Raw genomic sequence first — 20,604 nt, 5'->3', positions numbered from 1 at the left:
CCTTACTGACCCACTCCTCCTTCTCCATCCTTTGTTCCCATACATTGAGATCCCTTCGATTTCCCTCCATCTTACTTCCATTTATGCCTTCCATTCTAGAAAGCCAAATGCTCTCTTTTCATCCTTGCTTTCAGAAGGAAAGTTTGTAAGGTACTTCACAGCTGAGGTTATTGGACCTCGGCTCTGTCAGATGCTAGAAAACAGCAGTTCTCTGCTTTTGCAGCATCAGTAATTGATCTTCAAATCTCTCCTGAGTCCAGATTTCTGGAATCCTAGCTTCTCCCTGCCTACCCTCTTCTCACTTCCAGTAGCAAGACAAACAGGTGGTGGGCCAGATCCGTGGTTGAGTGGTTAAGTTCATGTGCTCCACTTGGGTGGCCCAGGGTTTCACCAGGTTGGATCCTGGGTGCAGACCTAGCACTGCTCATCAAGCCATGTTGAGGCAGCATCCCACATAGCAGGATCAGAAGGACATACAACTAGAATACACAACTATGTACTGGGTGGCTTTGAGGAGAAGGTGGTAAAACAATGTACATAATTAATAATAAACTTAAGAAGGCATATAATCCAACCAAGTTATTATAAATGTGCTTTTGAAAGAAAAGAAAAGCAGTACTATTTTTACTATTTTTTTCTTAAGGTTGGCACTTGAGTTAACATCTGTTGCCAATCCTCTTTTTTTCTTCTTCCTCTTCTTCTCCCCAAAGCTCCCCAGTACATAGTTTTATATTCTGGTTGTAGGTCCTTCTGGATCTGTTATGTGGGATGCCGCCTCAGCGTGGCCTGATGAGTGATGCTAGGTCTGTGCCCAGGATTGGAACCGGGGAGACCCTGGGCCAAGGAAATAGAGCATGCAAACTCAACCACTCTAACATGGGGCCAGCTCCTTATTTTTGTTCTTAAATTGACTGGGAATCAAACTCCATGCTTCTTCTAAATCATCAAAAAAACCTTGACAAGGCATCATTCTACCTCTCCCTTGTGTGGGTCGTGCGAAACCAACAGCCATGAGAAAGAGAGGCTAAACATTTAGTGAGGAGGCACAGGCACTTCTTTTCTGAATTCTAGTTCTCTCCTTTCCTAACATTTCATTTTCACATCAAAATTGCAAGATAAGTAAGATATGCAATTATCTGGCATCAGGTGACTGGCGTATACCTCATCCAACTGTGTTGTGGGGGCAACGAACAGGTGTTGTATGTAACTGGAATTGACTTTCACCTATGAGACTGCTCAAAGAACTGCAGTCAAAATCATCCATTCTTTTCAGGTCTACCTTTGAAAATTACTCACAACAGCCAAATGGGCAGAGTCCTCTGATCATTATCTATGTAGATTAAGTCTGCAAACATTCCAAACTCTGCAATGCTTCTTCCCTTTTTTCAGCTTTAATGAGGTATAATTGATATACCAAAAACTGTGCATGATTAATGCATATGATTTTATGTGGTGATGGAATCCCTGGTATATGCATATGTCACGTGTCAATGAGCATATGTAGGAACTCTCTATACCCTTTGATCAATTTCGTTGAGAACCTATATCTGCTATTAAAAATAAAGTCTATTTAAATGGAAAAAAAGAAGAAAATTCTATCTAAAATTCTGATTGCCATGCTATTTATAGACGAGGACAATGTAGGTTAGTGAAACTAGGTATCTTGCCCAAATTCACTCATTTAGTAATTTTTAAAACTGAGATTCATAAACAAGTAATCTGGCTTACAAAACTGAAGCAACAAAATGTTTAACAAAGGCAAAGAAAAAAACATGGGAGTCAGAGGTGTTAATAATAACAGACACTCACTCAGCTTGTAAGAGGCAGAGCCGGCATATGAATCTATTCAGTCTGGCTCCACAGCCTGTACCGTAACCCCTTCCCCATAACTCTACACCTGCAACTAGATACAGTCATACATGTAGATATGGAAACTCAAGAGGTCAGAGGCCATCACCTGTCCTTCTAGGCAGGCAAACATAAGACTACAGACAGACATGCAAAGGAACACATGCATGTGAAGAGAATACACATGTGGATGAACGCACACATGTACATAGTTCACATGCATGTGCATGAACACCCTTTAACACAGCTGCTGCATGGCACTAATTCCCTTCTCAGGCATAAGAGGCTACACCTCTGGAGAAAGGGTTCCCCTGAGGCTCCTGGACACAGAAAATAGAGTGCGTCAATAATATTCTCCTCTCCTAGCAAGATCACAGGGCCAATCCCCGCAGGGCAATGGCTTCTGGGAAGGACAGGCCCTTGGGTCTCCTTTTCTATCATCAACTCCCACTGTAGGTAAGGAGAGGACCATCATATTCCAAAGCTAGAGCTGCAATTCAAGCAGCCTCCTCCTCCAAGATTTAGAGCTGATCATAACTCTGTGGCAGGACCCCAAGCCTGATCAGGACTCTGAATCTCCTCTGTCAAGCCCACAGGTAGGCAGATTGAGGAGTCTTTGGAAAGAGTGATTGTAGACTCAACATCTTCATGTGATCTTCCTCCCATTTCCTGATCTTATCTTCTTCTCTCTTCCATCTCAATAGCCAGAAAACAAGTATACAAGAAAGTTAGGATAATGCAGATGTTAACTGCACACATTCTGAAGCTGGACTACACCACCAGTGAGCATTGTGGCCTTAGGCAAGTCACTTCAATTCCAAGTACCTCATTTTCATTATCTGAAAATGGGGTGCTGTAACGATTAAGTGACTTAATGTATGTAAAGTTCTTAGAGCAGTGTCTGGCACGTGTCAGCACTATGTAATAGTTAACTATTATAGCACTACGATTGAGAACAAACATAGGAAGGGGCTGCAATGAAGTGGGTGTCTCCAATAGGAGACATCTCAGTGAGGCATTGCTAGCTCAACAGAGGAACACGAGAGATTGATTTTCAGCCAAGTCCCACTTTAAGCACTTTTGGCTGATCAGATGTAGACTAAAGATATGCTGAGAGAGAGAAAAGACAATTATTCACAAAAGGAATTTCAATGGGCATGTTTTAAATGTCCACTTGCCTTGGATTCTAGAATTTAACAGCTGGGAAGGGCTGGGTAAAGCTATAAGCTGGTATAGGAGTCAAAACTAGTCAAAAGGAGAGATTTCAGAAAGCTGAAAAGAGAAGGACCTGGCCTGAAAAGGCACTCCAGAATCCCTGAAGAGAAAATACCTGTTTGAGAGGGCTATATGTCTATAAGTCTTACTGCTGGAAGTAGGAAGAAGGTAGACATGGAGAAGTTAGGATTACAAAAATCTGGACCCAGGACAGATTCTAAGATCAGTTACTGATGCTGCAAAAATGGAGAGCTGCTGTTTTCTCAGAATCTAACAGAGCTGGGGTCCAAATTATGTTACAGCCATTCCTTCTGAAGGAAAGGAAGAAAGGAGAGTATATAGCTTTTGAAATGAGAGGCAGAAAGGGGAGTAGGTTTGAAGGAAATTTAAAGGATCCAAATGTGTGGGATCAAAGGGTAGAGAATAATGAGTGGGTCAGCAAGGAGGCTTAAGACACAGTAAGAGTGTCAGTAAGAGTATTTCTCTCTGCAGAGGACAGGCCAGCTCAGCTCTTGACCACATGTGTATTCTGGGAAGAGTTATGGTAAAGTAGTTAATACAAACAATCAGACATATCTAGGTTTGAGTCTTAAATCCACCACTTAACCACCTAAATGACTCTCTGAACTTCATTCTTTTTATCTACAAAGGGGGATAATAATCCTACTAACACTGTGGTGCTGTTGTGAGCATTAAATGAGAATAGTGCTAAGCACAGAATCTGTCCAATAAATGTTAGCTGAATGTTTTTCCAGTTTAGTCATCTCTCTGATGCCCTTGCTCATTCAGGGGTGCAGCGGCATGGATGATGGATAGCTTTCATATGCCTGTGTATTATCCACCCAGCATTTTTACCTTCTGTTTAGGAAGTACATTCTGTACTCCAAGTTTTGCTTCCTTGGTTCACGTGGGCTAGTTACAATGAGAAGAGTCTTGCATAAGTTGTGAGCAAGTAACAGAAAGAAAACCAACATGAGATGATAAATGCCCACAAAGTGGAAAGTTCCAATGGAGAAAGTGGAGAAGTATAGGAATACTCTATATTTTCTGTCTATCAATGAAAGGAGTAAATACCTTTTAAGGTGATATAGTGTAATCTAAAAGGCTTGGAAAGGCTCCCAGTTTCTGATGATCCTTCCCAAGTATTAACTGATGACAGGCCTCAAAATTAACATGTCATTCCTCTAGTTTATTGTATGAGAAATAATATTAGCCAACTCTAGAAAGCTTTACTGATCTGTTTCATCAACTGTCCATTTTTTTGCCAGTAACACAAAATGTTTCATTACTAATCATGATAACTTTCCATTACATTGTGCTATATCGCGTAAAAATGTGTGTGCATACATTATCTTATTTAAATAATAGGAAAGAGTTGAAACAATGTATGTAATTCATAATAAAATTAAGAAGTCACATAATCCAATCAAGTTATTATAAATGTGCTTTTAAAAGAAAATATATGTGGTACCATTTTTACTCTTAAATTGACTGTGAGTCAAACACCATGCTTCTTCCAAATCATCAAAAAGCCTTGATAAAACATCATTCTACCTCCAACTTGTGTGGGTCAAGCAAAAATATCAGCTATGGAAAAGAGAGGCTAAACATTTTGGAAGGAGACACAGGCACTTCATTTTTTAATTCTAGTTCTCTCATCTACTAACATTGCATTTTCACATTAAAATCTCAGGATACACAAGATACATAATTATCTGGCATCAGACGACAGGCATATACCTCCTCCAACTGTGCTCCGGGGGCAACAAACAGGCATTGCATGTAAGAGAATTGACTTTCACTATGAGAGTGCTAAACCAACTGCAGTCAAAATCATTCATTCTTTTCAGGTACAGCTTTGAAAATTATTCAGGGACAGCCAAATGGGCAGAATCCTCTGATCATCATCTATGTAGATTAAGTCTGCAAACAGTCCAGGTTTTGTAATGCTTCTTTTCATTTTTTATAGCTTATTGGGGTATAATTTATATTTTAAAAACTGCAAAATTTAATGCTTACAATTTCCTGTGGTAATGGAACCACAGGTATATGCATTTGTTGACTGTTATTTGAGTCTCCAAATGCAAGAGCAGGTGAGGAAGAAAGTAGAACCATCCCACCCCAATTTTATTCATGGGTATGCTGAGGTGAAATGACTTGCCCAAGGCACAAGGAAACTTACAATGTTTTCAGATTCTGCAAAATGGGAAGAAGGTTAAGCGCTGCCCCTGGTAAATATCACATAGATCTGGGAATTCCAGGTTCAAGACCAAAGAGGATCACATAGCCTTTCTCCACCAGGGAACACAAAGTCCCAGGAAAGAGGCTGAAAGATACAGTGAAGGAAATGGGGAGAGTCCAGAGAGTCAAATGAATACCCTGCAGAGTAGTGAGATGAAGGGTAGTTGACTCAGATTGAGAGTATCCATTAAAATCTTCAATTTTCATAAACTCCAACTCAGTATCCCATATATCAGAATGTATTCTGACCATAGGAACTCTCTCATGAGTGAAAAATCTATATATACACTAGTCCTCCCTTATCCACGAAGGATATGTGCCAAGACCCCCAGTGGATGTCTGAAACCTCAGACAGTACCAAACCCTATGTATATTTTTCCTATAGATACACACCTATGATGAACTTTAATTTATAAATTAGTCGCAATAAGAAATTAACAACAATAACTATTTGTAAAATACAATAATTATAATAATATACTGTGATGCAAGTTATGTGAATGTGGTCTATCTCTCTCACAAAATATCTTATTGTACTGTCTTCACTCTTCTCTTTCTGGTGATGATATGAGATGATACAATGTCTACATGGTGAGATGAAGTGAGGTGAATGACGTAGGCATTGTGACATAGTCTTAGGCTACTACTAACTTTCCAGCAATACATAAGAAGGAGGATCATCGAGCCACCACAATGTCGATGGTTGGATGTCAGGTGCAGATGATGTCAATGGTTACTTGAGCATGAATACTGCAATACCATGGCATTCAATTTGATAACCAAGCAGGACAGCAGAAGATTTCATCGTGCTACTCAAAATGACACATGATTTAAAATTTATGAATTGTTTTTTACTGGAATTTTCCATTTAATATATTTAGATTGTGGTCGATAGCAGACAGTGAAACTGCAGATAAGGGGAGACTACTGTGCAAAATATCCATTGCAACACTCTCCACAGGGAAGAAAAACCATTATGGATACATGACATCATTCCTGAATATAATATGTATATAGATTTATGCAGATTAAAAAACCTTACAATACGTACTCTAGTTCTCTTAGAAGTAGAATTATAGGGGATTTTCACTTTTTTAATTATAAAATTAACACAAAGAAACAGGTGTCCCTTAGTTTGAAAAGCAAACAATATAACATAAAGTTAAATATGGAAGGTACTCCTCATACCATCCCTTCGATCTCAATTCAGAAGGCAATGACACACACACATAAAAAACAAACACATAAATAAAGGATATATTCTATTAAACAATAAGATTAGTCTATATGCATTGTTCTGCAACTTGCTTTTGTGACTTAACAACTTACACAGAGAGTAGTGTCAGAGTGATAACATAGCTTAGCAATGAACAGCTTCTGCTCTGCCATCAAATGCCTGAATTCAAATCCCAGCTCTGCCACTTACTAACTATGGGAACTGCTTAGTTACTTAACTTTGATAAATTCAATTTTTTATCTGCAAAATAGAGACACTAATAGTGTTCTCTCAAGATTTTGAGAAAATAAAATGATAAAAGACACTCAAAGCACTTTGCTCAGTGTGTGACATATACTGAGTCCTAAAAAATGTTGGCTAATATTAGCCATCTCATTTCTTTAGAGACCCCATGATACTAAGTCAAGGTAATGCACTATAAATTGTTTTAATAATTCACCTTTGTGGATATTTAGATTGTTTCCTCTGTGAATGGTTATGATTGCTGATTATTTTGTTTGTGTTCCTTTGTTTAGTATTATAAGCAATGCTATAATAAAAATGTGTGTACATATCTTTGTTATACACATATATGACTATCTTTAAAGGATAGATATCTATAAGTGGAATTATTGGATAAAGAGATGTAGATTTTCAATTCTGATATAGACTACCAAAACTCCTACACTGATTACCACCTCACTACAAGTAAATGTAAGGTCTTTTACCTTTGGGGTATTGTCAAAAAATTATTATTGACAATCTAAGAGGTGAAAACTGTATTTCAGTCTAATTTATATCTTCTGATTACGAAGGACATTGAACATCTTCTCGTAAGTTATGTTTGGTAAATGTGTTGCAGATATTTTCTTTGAGTCAATAGTTTATATTTTAGCTTTACTTATGGTCTCTTCTGGTATCATTTTCACATTTTTGAATGCAGTGTTTTGTTATTCTTGCCTTTACATTTTATTTCTTTCTTGAAATGACATCTCCATCTTCTGACCATAAAAATGCACTCTTTTATTTTAGCTGATACTTATTTTATGGTTTGGATTTTTCCTGTTAGATTGTTAATTCAAATGGGTTTTATTTCTCTCTGTGAGTTGAAGAGAAATCTAGGCTCACTTTTTCCAAATGTTCAGCCAATTGCCATAAATATCACCTATTTATAGTTCATCCTTTCTCAATAGCTAAGTATTAAGTTCCATATAGATGAAAATTTTTAGATGAAAGTACTTTATGCTGGCCCTTGGATTTATTTTTCTCTGTGTGTACCATCATCTTATTGACATTATTATGTGCTGTGATTGTGAGTTAGAAAAGTTCACTGTCGCTATTCTAATTTTTTCAAAATTGTCCTGTCTTTCCTTAGACATTGACTCTCTAGATGAATTTTAGAATGAGCTTCTCAAGTCCTGTTAAAAATTCCATTGGGGTGTCATTACAGGTGCTTTGAATTTTATTAATTTGAGAGAAATTGAGTTTTTTCCAGGTTTATTGAGACATAATTGACATATAACATTTTTCAATATTCCTGCAATCTATGCATGTTTAGAATGAGGTCTTCATAGTCTTTTAATTAAAAAAACTAATATATTTAAAGAATTAATCTCAGTAACATAGACTATTCTTGGTAATCTTCCTATTTGGAGTGATATCTCTTAAACTAATACTTAGAATTTAAGTTTCAGATCATGTTAGCCAAACAGAAATGCTCAAATAAACATCAAGCATGTTTTGCTCTGAGGACTTAAGGAAGTCTCACATGAATTCTGTGGGTACCAAAGAGCATTGATTAAATCTGTTGCTCCCTTTTGTTATACCCCCACTACCACCACAACCACTTCTGCACCTCTGTGTAGGAGAGAACCTCGTTCATTGGGACCACTTGTATGAAAGCATCCTGATTCAAGGGGGGACCCAGCAACCCCTTCTCCTGAAAGAAGAAATAAAAGAGGCTAAGAATTTACTTAAGAAACAACCAAAGAAGAATCTACAAAAAGAATTGAGAAGAACTCACACAAATCAGGCCCTATAGAACTTCCTAAGAGTGTGTAGGAAAATTTCAGTTTCTCATTCACGAAGCAGCCTGGAATTTTTTAATTTTTCCCTTGGCAGAAATTACTCTCTATTTCTCTCAACAGTCACACACTACATAACGATATTTTGCTTAATGACAGACCACCTATACAAAGTTGTTCCCATAAGACTAGTGCCAGATAGCCTAGGTGTGTAGTAGGCTGTATTATCTAGGTTTGTGTAAGTACAGTCTATGATGTTCACACAATAACAAAATCACCTAACAACGCATGTCTCACAACGTTTTCTCATCTTTAAGGGACCCATGACTGTTTTATCTTAAGTAAATATTATTCAATCTAACCAATAGCAGTGGACTTCTTCATAAGCTGGAAATTAGTGAAGAAATTTTCTTAATAAAATTGCCTTTCATATCTCTAACACTGTTTCTCCAAACCCTGCTTAGAAAGTCAGAAACATGGAGATCAAGAACCACAACAGCAGCACCTCAGGCTTTACCCTCCTGGGCATCTCTTCCAACCCTCACCTACAGAAGCCCCTCTTTGCCATCTTCCTCATCATGTACCTGGTCACCCTGGTGGGGAATGTACTCATCATCCTAACCATCCACTCTGACTCCAGGCTCCATACCCCTATGTACTTTTTTCTCAGCAACCTGTCCTTCATGGATATCTGCTTCACAACAGTCATTGTGCCCAAGATGCTGGTGAATTTCCAATCAGACACAAAGTCTATCTCCTATATGGGCTGCCTGGTCCAAATGTACTTCTTCATGGCTTTTGGGAACACTGACAGCTACCTACTGGCTTCTATGGCCATAGACCGGCTGGTAGCCATCTGCAACCCCTTCCATTATGATGTGATTATGAACCCACAGCGTTGCCTCCTCATGCTGCTGGGTTCTTGCACCATCTCCCACCTGCATTCCATGCTTCGTGTACTACTCATGTCCCGCCTGTCTTTCTGTGCCTCCCATGTCATTAAGCACTTTTTTTGTGATACCCAGCCTGTGCTAAAACTATCCTGCTCTGACACTTCATCCAACCAGATGGTGGTCATGACTGAGACCCTGGCTGTTATTGTGACCCCCTTCCTGTGCATCCTTTTCTCCTACCTGAGAATAATCATTACTGTGCTCACAATCCCCTCTGCAGCTGGGAAGTGGAAGGCCTTCTCCACCTGTGGCTCCCACCTCACCATAGTGGTCTTGTTCTATGGGAGTATCATATATGTCTATTTTAGACCCCTGTCCATGTATTCAATGGTGAAGGACAGGGTTGCAACACTTATGTACACAGTAGTGACACCCATGTTGAACCCTTTCATCTACAGCCTGAGGAACAAAGATATGAAGATGGGTATTAGAAAATTAAGATTTGGAATTCATTCATGGAAGGAATAACAACATAGAATTTCATAATTGGGAGATGACCTGAAAGATGATCCAATTACCATCCTTCCTGCCCGTTTTTCACATGGCACTCAAACAGGTCATGAGAGGTAGTGTGCAAGAGCAGTAACAGTAAAAATACTTGGTTTCTATCAAAGGCCTTGACCAAATAAATGTTCACTTCCAGGCCAGTTCTGCAAGGAATCTAAGTTTCAAGAAAATAGTATCTGCCACCCATATAGAGGAATAAAGTATTTCCAAATAACTCTTCTATAAGTTTGGTATTGGCTGGTACTTAAGGAATTATAACGTCCTACGAGTTTTTACAATAAGACATTACCCAATTTTGTAGAAAATTGGGAAAGACTTCTTGGCATTATGATGAAAGATAGACCTTAAGGATAGTTTGAATTTGTACAGAAAGTTAAAAGGACAAGGAAACTGGCAGAGCATCTCAAATCATGGAAACCACTCAAACAGGTAGAGGCAAAAACAATGGAATGTGTTTGAGGAACAAAGAAAATCCCTGTGAGGCTTGTTCAATTTGAGAGTAGGGAGAATAACGGTGGAAAGATAGAGGAATTTACCAATCAGGTTTACATCCCCACAAGCACCAATGTGCCATCACAACGTGTATTCTCAATACTAGACTCTATTTCACCTTCCTCTTAATTCTTCCTTTCCTACATAACAACAATCCTCATGGAAATTCCCTTTATATCCTGGAAAAAGCAATGTGTATCAGTCAGGATAAGCTAGGTTATGCTGTGGAACAAACATTTTCAAAATCTTTACACCTTAAAACCAAAGGTTTATTCTTTATTCACACTGCGTGTCCACCAAAGAAAAGTATAAGGATGCCGTTCTCTTTAAATATTCAAGGGCCAAAGCTGATGGAGTAGTCAGCATTGTTAATATTAATGATCATTTTGTCAGAAGCAGAGAAAGCCTCTTGAAGATTTTGCACTGGCAATTAAATACTCTGATCCAGCAGTGACTCATGACGCTTCTGACCACAACTCATTGTCCACAACTCATCTTGTGACCACCAAACACAAGAGAGCCAACAGTATCTTTACAATGGGGAGCCAGAAGTATTTGGTGAACTGCATTAATGACTGCTACACAACTCTGATAATACACAAATATGTAAGTGTGAATTTGTGGCTTAATTGATCCTTCTCTTATTATGTTATTGTCAATAACGATAGTAATGTAAAGTATATATTCTCTCTAGAATCCTTTTGCTTCAAATATTTCATCACATTTTTATAACCACCAGCTTTTATAAATCAAAAGCTTGTTAATGGTGGGACCTGAAGTTGAATACAAATCTTTTGGCCTTAAAGATATGAGGAGACATGTCTAATGGCCTAATGGAACACATGAACATTAGGGCCCTACATCAAGATCCCTGCTATTGCTGTCATTGTGTCCTCTTCCAGTTATCAGGAAACAAGCCAGAAATCCAAGAAACAAACTCCATTTACAACAGACTCCATATTTGTACAAGCATACCTGGCTTTCACCACTCTTCATCACTAATCACTCAGCTTTGGAGACCAGGACCTAAGAAGATCAGGACATTTTCACTTCCTATATTTATGTGCAATAGTTTTCTCATGCTCCACCAAGTACAATATACCACTTAAGAATGTGAAGAATGTTGGCATATACTAAATAAATAAATTCATTAATCACAATTTCCAGTAATTTATAAATTTAATTAAGTCCTTAGTCCCAGGGAACATAACATATTGTTTTAGGTCAGACCTCACTCTGACATCAGTCCCTGACCCCTTTTTCCAAACAACACATGCTCACTAAGAAATCAAGATCTTTTACATAAGAGACCAAAGATATTCTAAAAGTTCAAACTAAAGGGAATTCTAGATACTAAGTGACCATAAGATACCACGTTGGGATGAAAGAGTTTCCAATCTGTCCTGCAGGTTAGTTCTAACTTTCTCAGTCAGAGCTAAATGTTGCCACTGTCTGAATGTAAGGTAATTCCCACAAAATAGCCTGTCCAAATTCAGAAGGAGTGAGCTTATGTTGGCAGGTAGTATCTGGGGACTATAATAAAAGTATTGCTATGCAAGCAAGGGAGCCCAGAATTTAACTTGGGAAATTGCTAATTAGCATTGATAAGAATAAGATAAGTCCCTTCTGAAAGTAGATATGATCAGAGGAAAGGTCAAAGGATACCTTCTGAACCCCTTTCCCAGTTGGGTGAAATCCTCTCTATGGCCCTTGGGAGTAGACCAGGAAACTCCTTGACAGCTCCTCCTTCCACCATAAAGATAACTGAGAATTGGTTGTCTACAATAGTGAAATAATACTATAGGCAATTCCTTTGATCAGAAAATTTTAAAGATAAATGTATGGATCCTTCCACCATAAGCTCATTACACATACATAAACATTGGAGATTTTATTGAATACTGAACTAAGAAAAAATTAGTTCCTTGAACATATTTTGTGAGTGACATAAACAAAGAGAAATGTGAAACACGAAGGCTGAGGAAGGCCTAAGGAAGAGCACTAAGTATTTCTGGCATTGAAGTGTCTGACAGAGAAGGTAATAACAAAGGGGTTTGAAAAGGAGTAGTCATATAAGCCAAGAATAAAAGAAGATTCAAGAAGCAACAGCCATTAATCAGCATCAAAATATGATGAGAGTTTAAACAAAACAAAACAAACTTGCAAGATTGTACATTGGCTTTGGTGGCATGAAGGCCATTGGCGACATTAATAATGAAGTTGAAATAGAGGAATGAAAAAGGAGCCAGATTGGAGTGGGTTAAGGAATCACTTGTTACTCTATACACTAGCAAGAACAATCTGAAAAGGAGATCAAGAAAAAAATTCCATCAGTAGCATCAAAAAGAATAAATTACCTGAGAATAAACTTAGCCAAGAGGTGAAAAACTTACAAATTGAAAACAAAAACATTTGATAAAAGAAATTAAAGAAGATCCAAATAAATAGTAAAACATCAGCTTTTCATGTACTGGCAGACTAAATATTGTTAAAATGTCCATACTACGCAAAGTGATTTACAGATTCAACACAATCCCTATCAAAATCCTAAAACTCCAATGGCATTTTTTACAGAAATAGATTTAAAAATCCTAAAATTCACATGTAACTACAAAAGACTCCCAACAGCAAAAACAATCTTGATAATAAAAAGCAAAGAAGGAGTTTCTCACTCATGATTCCTAAATATCTTATGAAGCTATAGTAATCAAAACAGTATGGTAGTGGCATAAAGACCAATGGGACAGGATAGACAGTCTAAAAATAAAACCAAGTACATACCACCAACTAATTTTCAACAGAGGCATTAAGAATATGATGAAAGGGGCTGGCCCCATGGCATGGTGTTTGAGTTCTGTGCACTCTGATTCACCTGCCCAGGTTTGTGGGTTCGGATCCAGGGCATGGATCTATACCACTCTTCAGCCATGCTGTAGTGATGACCCACCTCCAAAATAGAGGAAGGTTAGCGCAGATGTTAGCTCAGCCTGGAATTTTTAAATTTCTCCCTTAGTAGGGACACTTTTGTTACCATATTTGATCTCTGGTTCCCCGTACTGAGTTGCCTCTTCACAGTGACACCTGTCTCATTCTGTTTGCATTTTGACTCCCCACTCTGTGTTTCCCCCTTCCATGGAAGCCCTCTTTCTCACCCTACATGGACTGCAACATCTCATGGTAGACTTTCCTCATCTTAGATACCCTCCTCTCCTGTTGAGGCTCTGAGAGCCTACACCTGGCTGTCCCTGTGGACAGATGATGTCTTCACTCTCCTTGGACTCTGGTTTAGTCTGGTTTCTCCACAAAAACAAAATTAAAAGTGGGGCTGGCCCCGTGGGCGAGTGGTTAAGTTCGTGTGCTCTGCTGCAGGTGGCCCAGTGTTTCGTTGGTTCGAATCCTGGGCACGGACATGGCACTGCTCATCAAACCACGCTGAGGCAGGGTCCCACGTGCTACAACTAGACGGACCCACAATGAAGAGTATACAACTATGTACTGGGGGGCTTTGGAGAGAAAAAAGGAAAAAATAAAATCTTAAAAAAAAACTAAAAGGATATATATATATATCTGCATATATACATATACACATACGTGTATATATATGTAGATATATAAATACATAGAGAGATATATATGTAGATATATAGATGTAAACTAAGGAATTGGGTCACATGATTATGGAGGCTGAGAAAATCCAAGATCTTCGTTTGGCAAGCTGGAGACCTAGAAAAGACAATGATGTATAGTTCCAGTCTGAGTCCAAGTCCAAAGATTGGAGAAGACCAATGTCCCTGCTTGAAAACATTCAGGCAGAAAGAGCAAATTCTCCCTTACTCAGCCTTTTTGTTCTATCCAGGCTTTCAGCAACACTCCTGAAATCACCTGCTTTGCCACTGCAGACTGAGACACTTTCTGGAAACTTCTCAGGGATTCTCGATAGTTTCAGCATCTTCCAGTCAAGCCTTGTAGAACCATCTTCTTTGGTGCTTCTGGCAAAGATCTTCAGTATCAAGCTCTCTTACCTCTGGCAGAAGCTTCTCTGAACATTGTTCCTCTCATTCTTTCAACAATTCTGTAAACCTCAAATTTTATATTAAACTCATTATTTCAAGATCACAGAGAAGCATCTGATTTTCTAACTGGCTGATGCAATTTTTAGTACCAAAAAAATGATTCCAAAGAAATGGAAATTTAAATATGAGGATTTGGAATTGGTTATCCAGTCTACTTAGATCTGAAAGTGGTAATGAATTCATTGCTATTGGGAAATGGGACACTGTTAACCCATTGAATCCATTGGCAAAACAGTTATAATCACTTAGGAGACCAAATAACCTTAACAACAGGATGTTATCATGGGAATAAAGAGGAGAAGGAGATTGGGGTGGACTGGCTGCTTTAGAGTATAGTAGAGAACTTTGAGAAAGAATTTGACAAGCTCAGTATTTCAAATTCCAACACTAATACGTGAATAGAAATATAAAAGCTCTTATGATTTCTGTACAAAGAAAACAAAACTTTTCTTTTTCCTTTCACATGACCAAGGTTTCTAAAAACCAAACCCAGAATCTCATCCTATAGGTAACTGAATTACAATGAAATTGAATTTATAGCCTTGTCATTTATTGATGTTAGGTCATTTCTTTGGAAAGAGTGACAATGAAATTGAATTTATAGCCTTGTCATTTATTGATGTTAGGTCATTTCTTTGGAAAGAGTGATTTCCTGAGACTTGGAATGGGAAAATTGGGGTAGATTGCAATAAATCTGAGTACATGGAAACAGTGAATGTCAATGAACCTCATTTTCCAGTATATACAGTCCTTTCTCCTCTCTCTGAGGAGTTTATTTGCCCTTTGCCTAACAGGCTATAATAACTCTTCCTGAGGCAGTCATCTTTCATAGGTATGCTGATTCTTCTCAAGACCAACTTCCATCAGCCCTCATTGTCTCCAGATCCATATTTAAACTCAAATCATGGCATACCCAACAGAAGAATTACCAAGTCTTTCAAAAAAAAAGTCTTTCAAACATTTCACTCGTATATCCCCAGTCATTATGCCACAATGGGCATGGTGTTGGGACCAGGATGCCAACTGTATTTCTGAAGTCACGTGAGAGATTGACATCACCTTTGTAGGCCAAACCCATTGCAAAGGAGTCTCCACTACAAGGAGGCTGCTTCTCCAATCTTTCGATAACTATTCCCAGGCTTCTGGCCCTTCCTTTCACTCTTTTCTTATTTGAGCAAACTTTCTTCAAATCCAGATAAGGTCCCTAAGCTTTAAAAAATATCCTTCCCTATGGTGTTAATAACTAAAGTCAATTATTTCACACCAGTCCATAATCTAAAGCAATTAATGGATTCTACTTTTGTAATTTATAATTTTAGCTCTTATGTTATTATTCTCCAGGTGACAAAGATATCTCTTAATTGATACAGAATGATTTCCAGGATATATTGTTAGTATACAAAAGCAATATATCCAAGAGTATATGCATCATGCTACCTTTGTGTAAAAATGAAAGAGAAATAAGAAAATATACATGTATCTGCTCATATGAGCAAAAAGGAACACAGGAAGAAGTCAGAAACTAATGATTTTGGTTTCCTACAATGGCTGAGTGAGAATGTGTGGGAAGGATGGGGAGATGGGTATACCTATTTATATGTTTTGACCAGGTTATGTTTTGCTGGCTCAAAAATAAATAAACAAAAAGAATGGGAAGCAAAAAAATAACAATAAATAAACTAACTTAACTATGTTTCAAATGAATAACATAATTAGAATGAATGAGAAATTAAAATAACTAATCCAAGTACTTCTGGAACACAATATTTTGTGTATATACCTTTAGAAAAAAATTGAAAAAATATTGAGCTGTACTTAGTAGTTTTATCATCCACACAGATATGCGTCCAGGATTTTGAAGTTACTTAATATGTATTCCAGGATTCAGTGAATAAGTAAGAAATATTTCTGAAAAAGGGAATGACTCCTCACTATCAGGAAAGGTGTCACATACATGGAAAAGGAGAGGCTGGAAAGAAGTCTGTGGTGGCATTAGAATTTGAGATGTCAGTTTGAACTCATGGTTTTTAATACATATATAAATAGGTTAAAATTTATATATCAATATTTATACTATTCTCATGCCACATGCTTTTCAACTGATTTCAGCCCCACCTCCTATGAGTAATCATTTTTATTAGTTTATTTTCTTGTTTATACTTCCTATGTTTCTCTCATATATATATATACGAGATATATATATATATATTTGTAAACAATGAACACACCTAACAAATTTTCTCTCTAAATACCATTCTTCCCTAAATGTAATCTAACTCACTTAGAGGGATGGCTGATTTCAGGGCCAGGCCAGGAGATACAAAGATGATCTGGGAAAATTTTCCTGAACCTGAAAGTAAGGAAATGATCAATGAATCAGGGGGACTCAGGAGCCAGGTCAAGTGGCTCACCATGGCCAAATCTGGAATAATTTGAGTTTCAAAAAGAATAACAACTATAATTGATTATTACTCAGAGTTTACATTAAAATCTATGAATCCATAGTGATATAAATAAATTGATAAAAATTAAACAGTAGGGAAAAGAAATTTCTCTCATATAGAGAACTAATGCATGTAGAATAATTGATGGAATGAGAAAAATCACCATTTGTCCACCACAATTATAATTGTTTCATGCTAGAGTCACTTGATTCTTATGAAATATGATGTTATATATAGTGGTTGAAATTTTAATGGGAAATAGCATGTTTACATAACCTCAAAACATCTACCCGTTACGTTTATTAATTTCAACAATATAATAATAACTTTATAGTAGAAAAACCTGGCAGACACCACCTTAATCAAGTTACTAAGTTTAAAATCACCAGTAATTGGGAAAATTGATGCCAGCTGCCTCCTGATAACTTGCACGGTGGTGTATCTGCGAAAGATCTGTAGCCTGAATCTGAGATACGTTTATACCTACATAATAATAAAGTGAACAAGGTTAAGTCTTAACTTTAGAGGAATCTGGGTGAAATATATATGATACTTTTTGTGTAATTTTGACTTTTCTATAAGTCACAAATGGTTTCAAAATAAAAAGGTAAGAAAAATCCCTTGTCCGTAATTACTCAATAAGAGAGAATAGAATATCCTACAGGTCTGTTACTAAATTTAAAGTTGGCATCCAGGAAGACAATTATGATCTTTCAAAATATTCTCCTTGTAGCCCCTGTCAGAGACAGAATATGGACTGCTGAACCATGAGCAGGACAAGGAATGTAATTCTATAAAGTGTATCCTTCCTCTGTAAGAGTTTATAGTCTTTACAATGAAACTGTAGAGGCAAATTTACACTGAGAAAAGAAGCATGTCTGAAGAACAAAACATGTCAGCACATTTGCCACCCATGAGCTGGCTTACAAATGTACAATCAGAAAATATTGTCTATACCAATGTGCACTAGAAACTCTCCATTTTCCCCTCCAGGTCCATTCTCCAGCCTTCTCTAACCTGTTTCATCTCAGGAGTCTGACCTTTATGGACTTCGTGAACTGGGTTCCCTGGGCCTTTGGATTTGGTGGGTGGAAACACAAGCAAGAGGTCAAATGCAAAAGGAGAAAGAGATTGGGGCATTTATTCTGTTTTTCTCCCTGCTGGACCATGGGTTGACAGTGGCTGTCCCCAGTCCTGTCCAGGGGTCCTCTCCTACCCCTACATGTCTCACCAATTCTCATAAGCACTGCCTTCTGTTATACCTGTTTCCCATGGCTGCTAGCCCTGAGTGCCCAACCTTTAATAGCTTTCCTTAAACTTGCCAACACCTTTGTAAACAAGCCATTGTGACATCTTTTTTTTTTTTTTTTTTTTAAATGCTTTTTCCAAGGTGGAAGCACACCCAGGAAGAAAGGCAATGATGGCATCATAGACACTGTCCCCTGGGACTCCAGTCCACTCTGGCTTGTGGAAGTGCAGCTCCCCAAAGGTCAGTAAGAAATTGGCCAATTAGCCTACAGTAGCTCCTCCCTGACAAAGAAGCCTGGGGACACTTTGTGTCCTCTTTCTGGTACTTAAAACATTATCTTTTTGCTTATTGCTCTGGAGTTGAATAAGGACCATGAAAATCTTTAGAAGTGCCTAGCCCACAAATATTTCTTGTTTTCTTCTCCATACCAAGTCTCCTGAAGAGAAACTGAGAATTTGGGAAACAGTCCAAGCAGAAGGTGTCTGAACTCAACAATGACAAGCAAAGGTTAGAGTGAGCTGGAAATCTGCACTTGGCAATGGATCTGCCTGTGTGCTTGTGGGTTTGTGCATAAGTTCCTCTGTGTTCACGAGTGTGTGCGTGTATGTGTGTATGTATGCTTGTGTTCTTGTTATTTGACAGTTACACATATGTGTGTGTACTATGTATCTGATGCACATCCTGATGCTTTTCCTCAGTTAGAGTCAGTCTGGGCTCTGTTTTATCACATGTAGACCAAGTCATCAGCCTCCTAACATTTCATTTAGGGACTCCTGATTCATGCCTGTGATCTTAAACATTTGCCTCCCGTTGTTATGACGAGGGCATTTCCCCCACTGGGCAGGTGTCACAGCTCAGCAGATGAGAGCTCAGCATCAGGAGTGAGATTATTCTCTCTCCTGCTGGAGAAGAAGATGCCTGACTTCACCGAGGATCTAAAGTTTGAGAGGGCTCAAACCTCTGCTCAGCAGTTGTGCTCACGTATGTGTGAACTGTGTGGGTGACACACTTGTGTGTAAGAGCAGGAGTATGTATTGTTTGCTTTTTTGTGCGTGTATATTACCATGTGTATGTCACCACATGCATGGGTTGTTGGTCATTTAGTGACTTTGGCTGTGCGAATAGACTTAACTGCCCCATGTTGACTGCCTTCCTCCAGGAAGTGTGTGGTGAGAAGGGGCCTAACCATGTCTCTCAGTAACGGGAGTGTGTGTGCTGCTTGTTGCAGTGAGTGTGTAGCTGGATGTGCATACGTGTTGTTGGTGAGTGTTTCTTGGTAGATTTTTGCATTGTGTGTTTTTGGTGATGCATGTGTTTAGTGTTGAGTTATGTATATAGCTGAGTTGAGTGTTTACCAGGTGTGTCATGCATCAGGTGTGTTGAAGTGCATTGTGAATGTGTTTGTGGGTGAATGGTACATCCTTATGTGTTGTTTATGTCTCATTTTGTGAGTCATTTATCACTTGTATGATTGTATATGATGTTTATGAACTGAACCACATACTGGCTATCCTTCTTTTAGGATAGGAACTGGTCACCGATTTGATAGGAATTCTCAAATCAGCAGTGTGTGGGTGTGTTTGCGTGTGTGTGATTTGTATGCGTTTAGGGAGGCTTCTGATTTTCCACCATGACTCAATATTTCCTTTAGTACCTTCCTCTGGAGCACCATTGACTGAGACAACCAAGGCTTCAAGCAACTCCCTGTTTCTGAAATGGATCTGCTATGATTTTCATATACCTGAGTGCGATTGACTCACTCAGAGTTTTTTAATCTTTCACTTAATGTCCCAGGAAAAAATATATTAACATCATCATGCGTGAAGTTAGAGAGCAGAACCCTCAGTAAATGGGGGTGAGATCCTGGGAAAATCACTTAACTTCTTTGCCTCAGTTTTCAATCTATAATATGGAAGTAATTACACTTGCCTCAGGAAACTAACAGGCTCTCAATAAAAATGTATTGTTTGAATAAATGATAATGAATGTGAGAGTATTTTGTCAGTTGGAAAATAGATCAATATGAATGAAGGGAACTTTCCAGGCAGGGAACTAAGAACATTTTGAACTATTTTGACTTCTTTGCAGCCATAAAGTAACACAGGGTGCCCAGCACTCCTAACCAGTGATGGAGGAAGTGTCTATGTGTAGTGGTGGAGAGCATGGACTCTGACAGCACAGACATACTATATAGAAGTACATGAAGGAATCAACATGTTGTATGTTTAACCTACAGAAAATGGCATTATGTTTATATATATATATATATAAGGAATTTATATCGTTTATGTTTCTTTATCTCAAGAGCTAAAATAGGTAAAAGAACATTCTTAGTGCAACTG

General features: G+C 38.1%; 1 protein-coding gene across 1 annotated transcript; it reads left to right on the top strand.

The window, feature by feature from the left end:
• Nucleotides 1–8,931: 8,931 nt before the first annotated feature.
• LOC106830775 (olfactory receptor 1L4-like) lies at nt 8,932–9,965 on the top strand. The gene has a single exon (XM_014840581.3). The coding sequence runs from the start codon at nt 9,021–9,023 to the stop codon at nt 9,963–9,965; it is 945 nt and encodes a 314-aa protein (XP_014696067.3). The 5' UTR covers nt 8,932–9,020.
• Nucleotides 9,966–20,604: the final 10,639 nt, after the last annotated feature.

Source organism: Equus asinus, chromosome 10, assembly GCF_041296235.1.
Source record: "Equus asinus isolate D_3611 breed Donkey chromosome 10, EquAss-T2T_v2, whole genome shotgun sequence".
Taxonomy (NCBI): domain Eukaryota; kingdom Metazoa; phylum Chordata; class Mammalia; order Perissodactyla; family Equidae; genus Equus; species Equus asinus.
The sequence above is the reverse complement of the archived record's forward strand: the minus strand, read 5'-3'. Positions and strand labels throughout refer to the sequence as shown.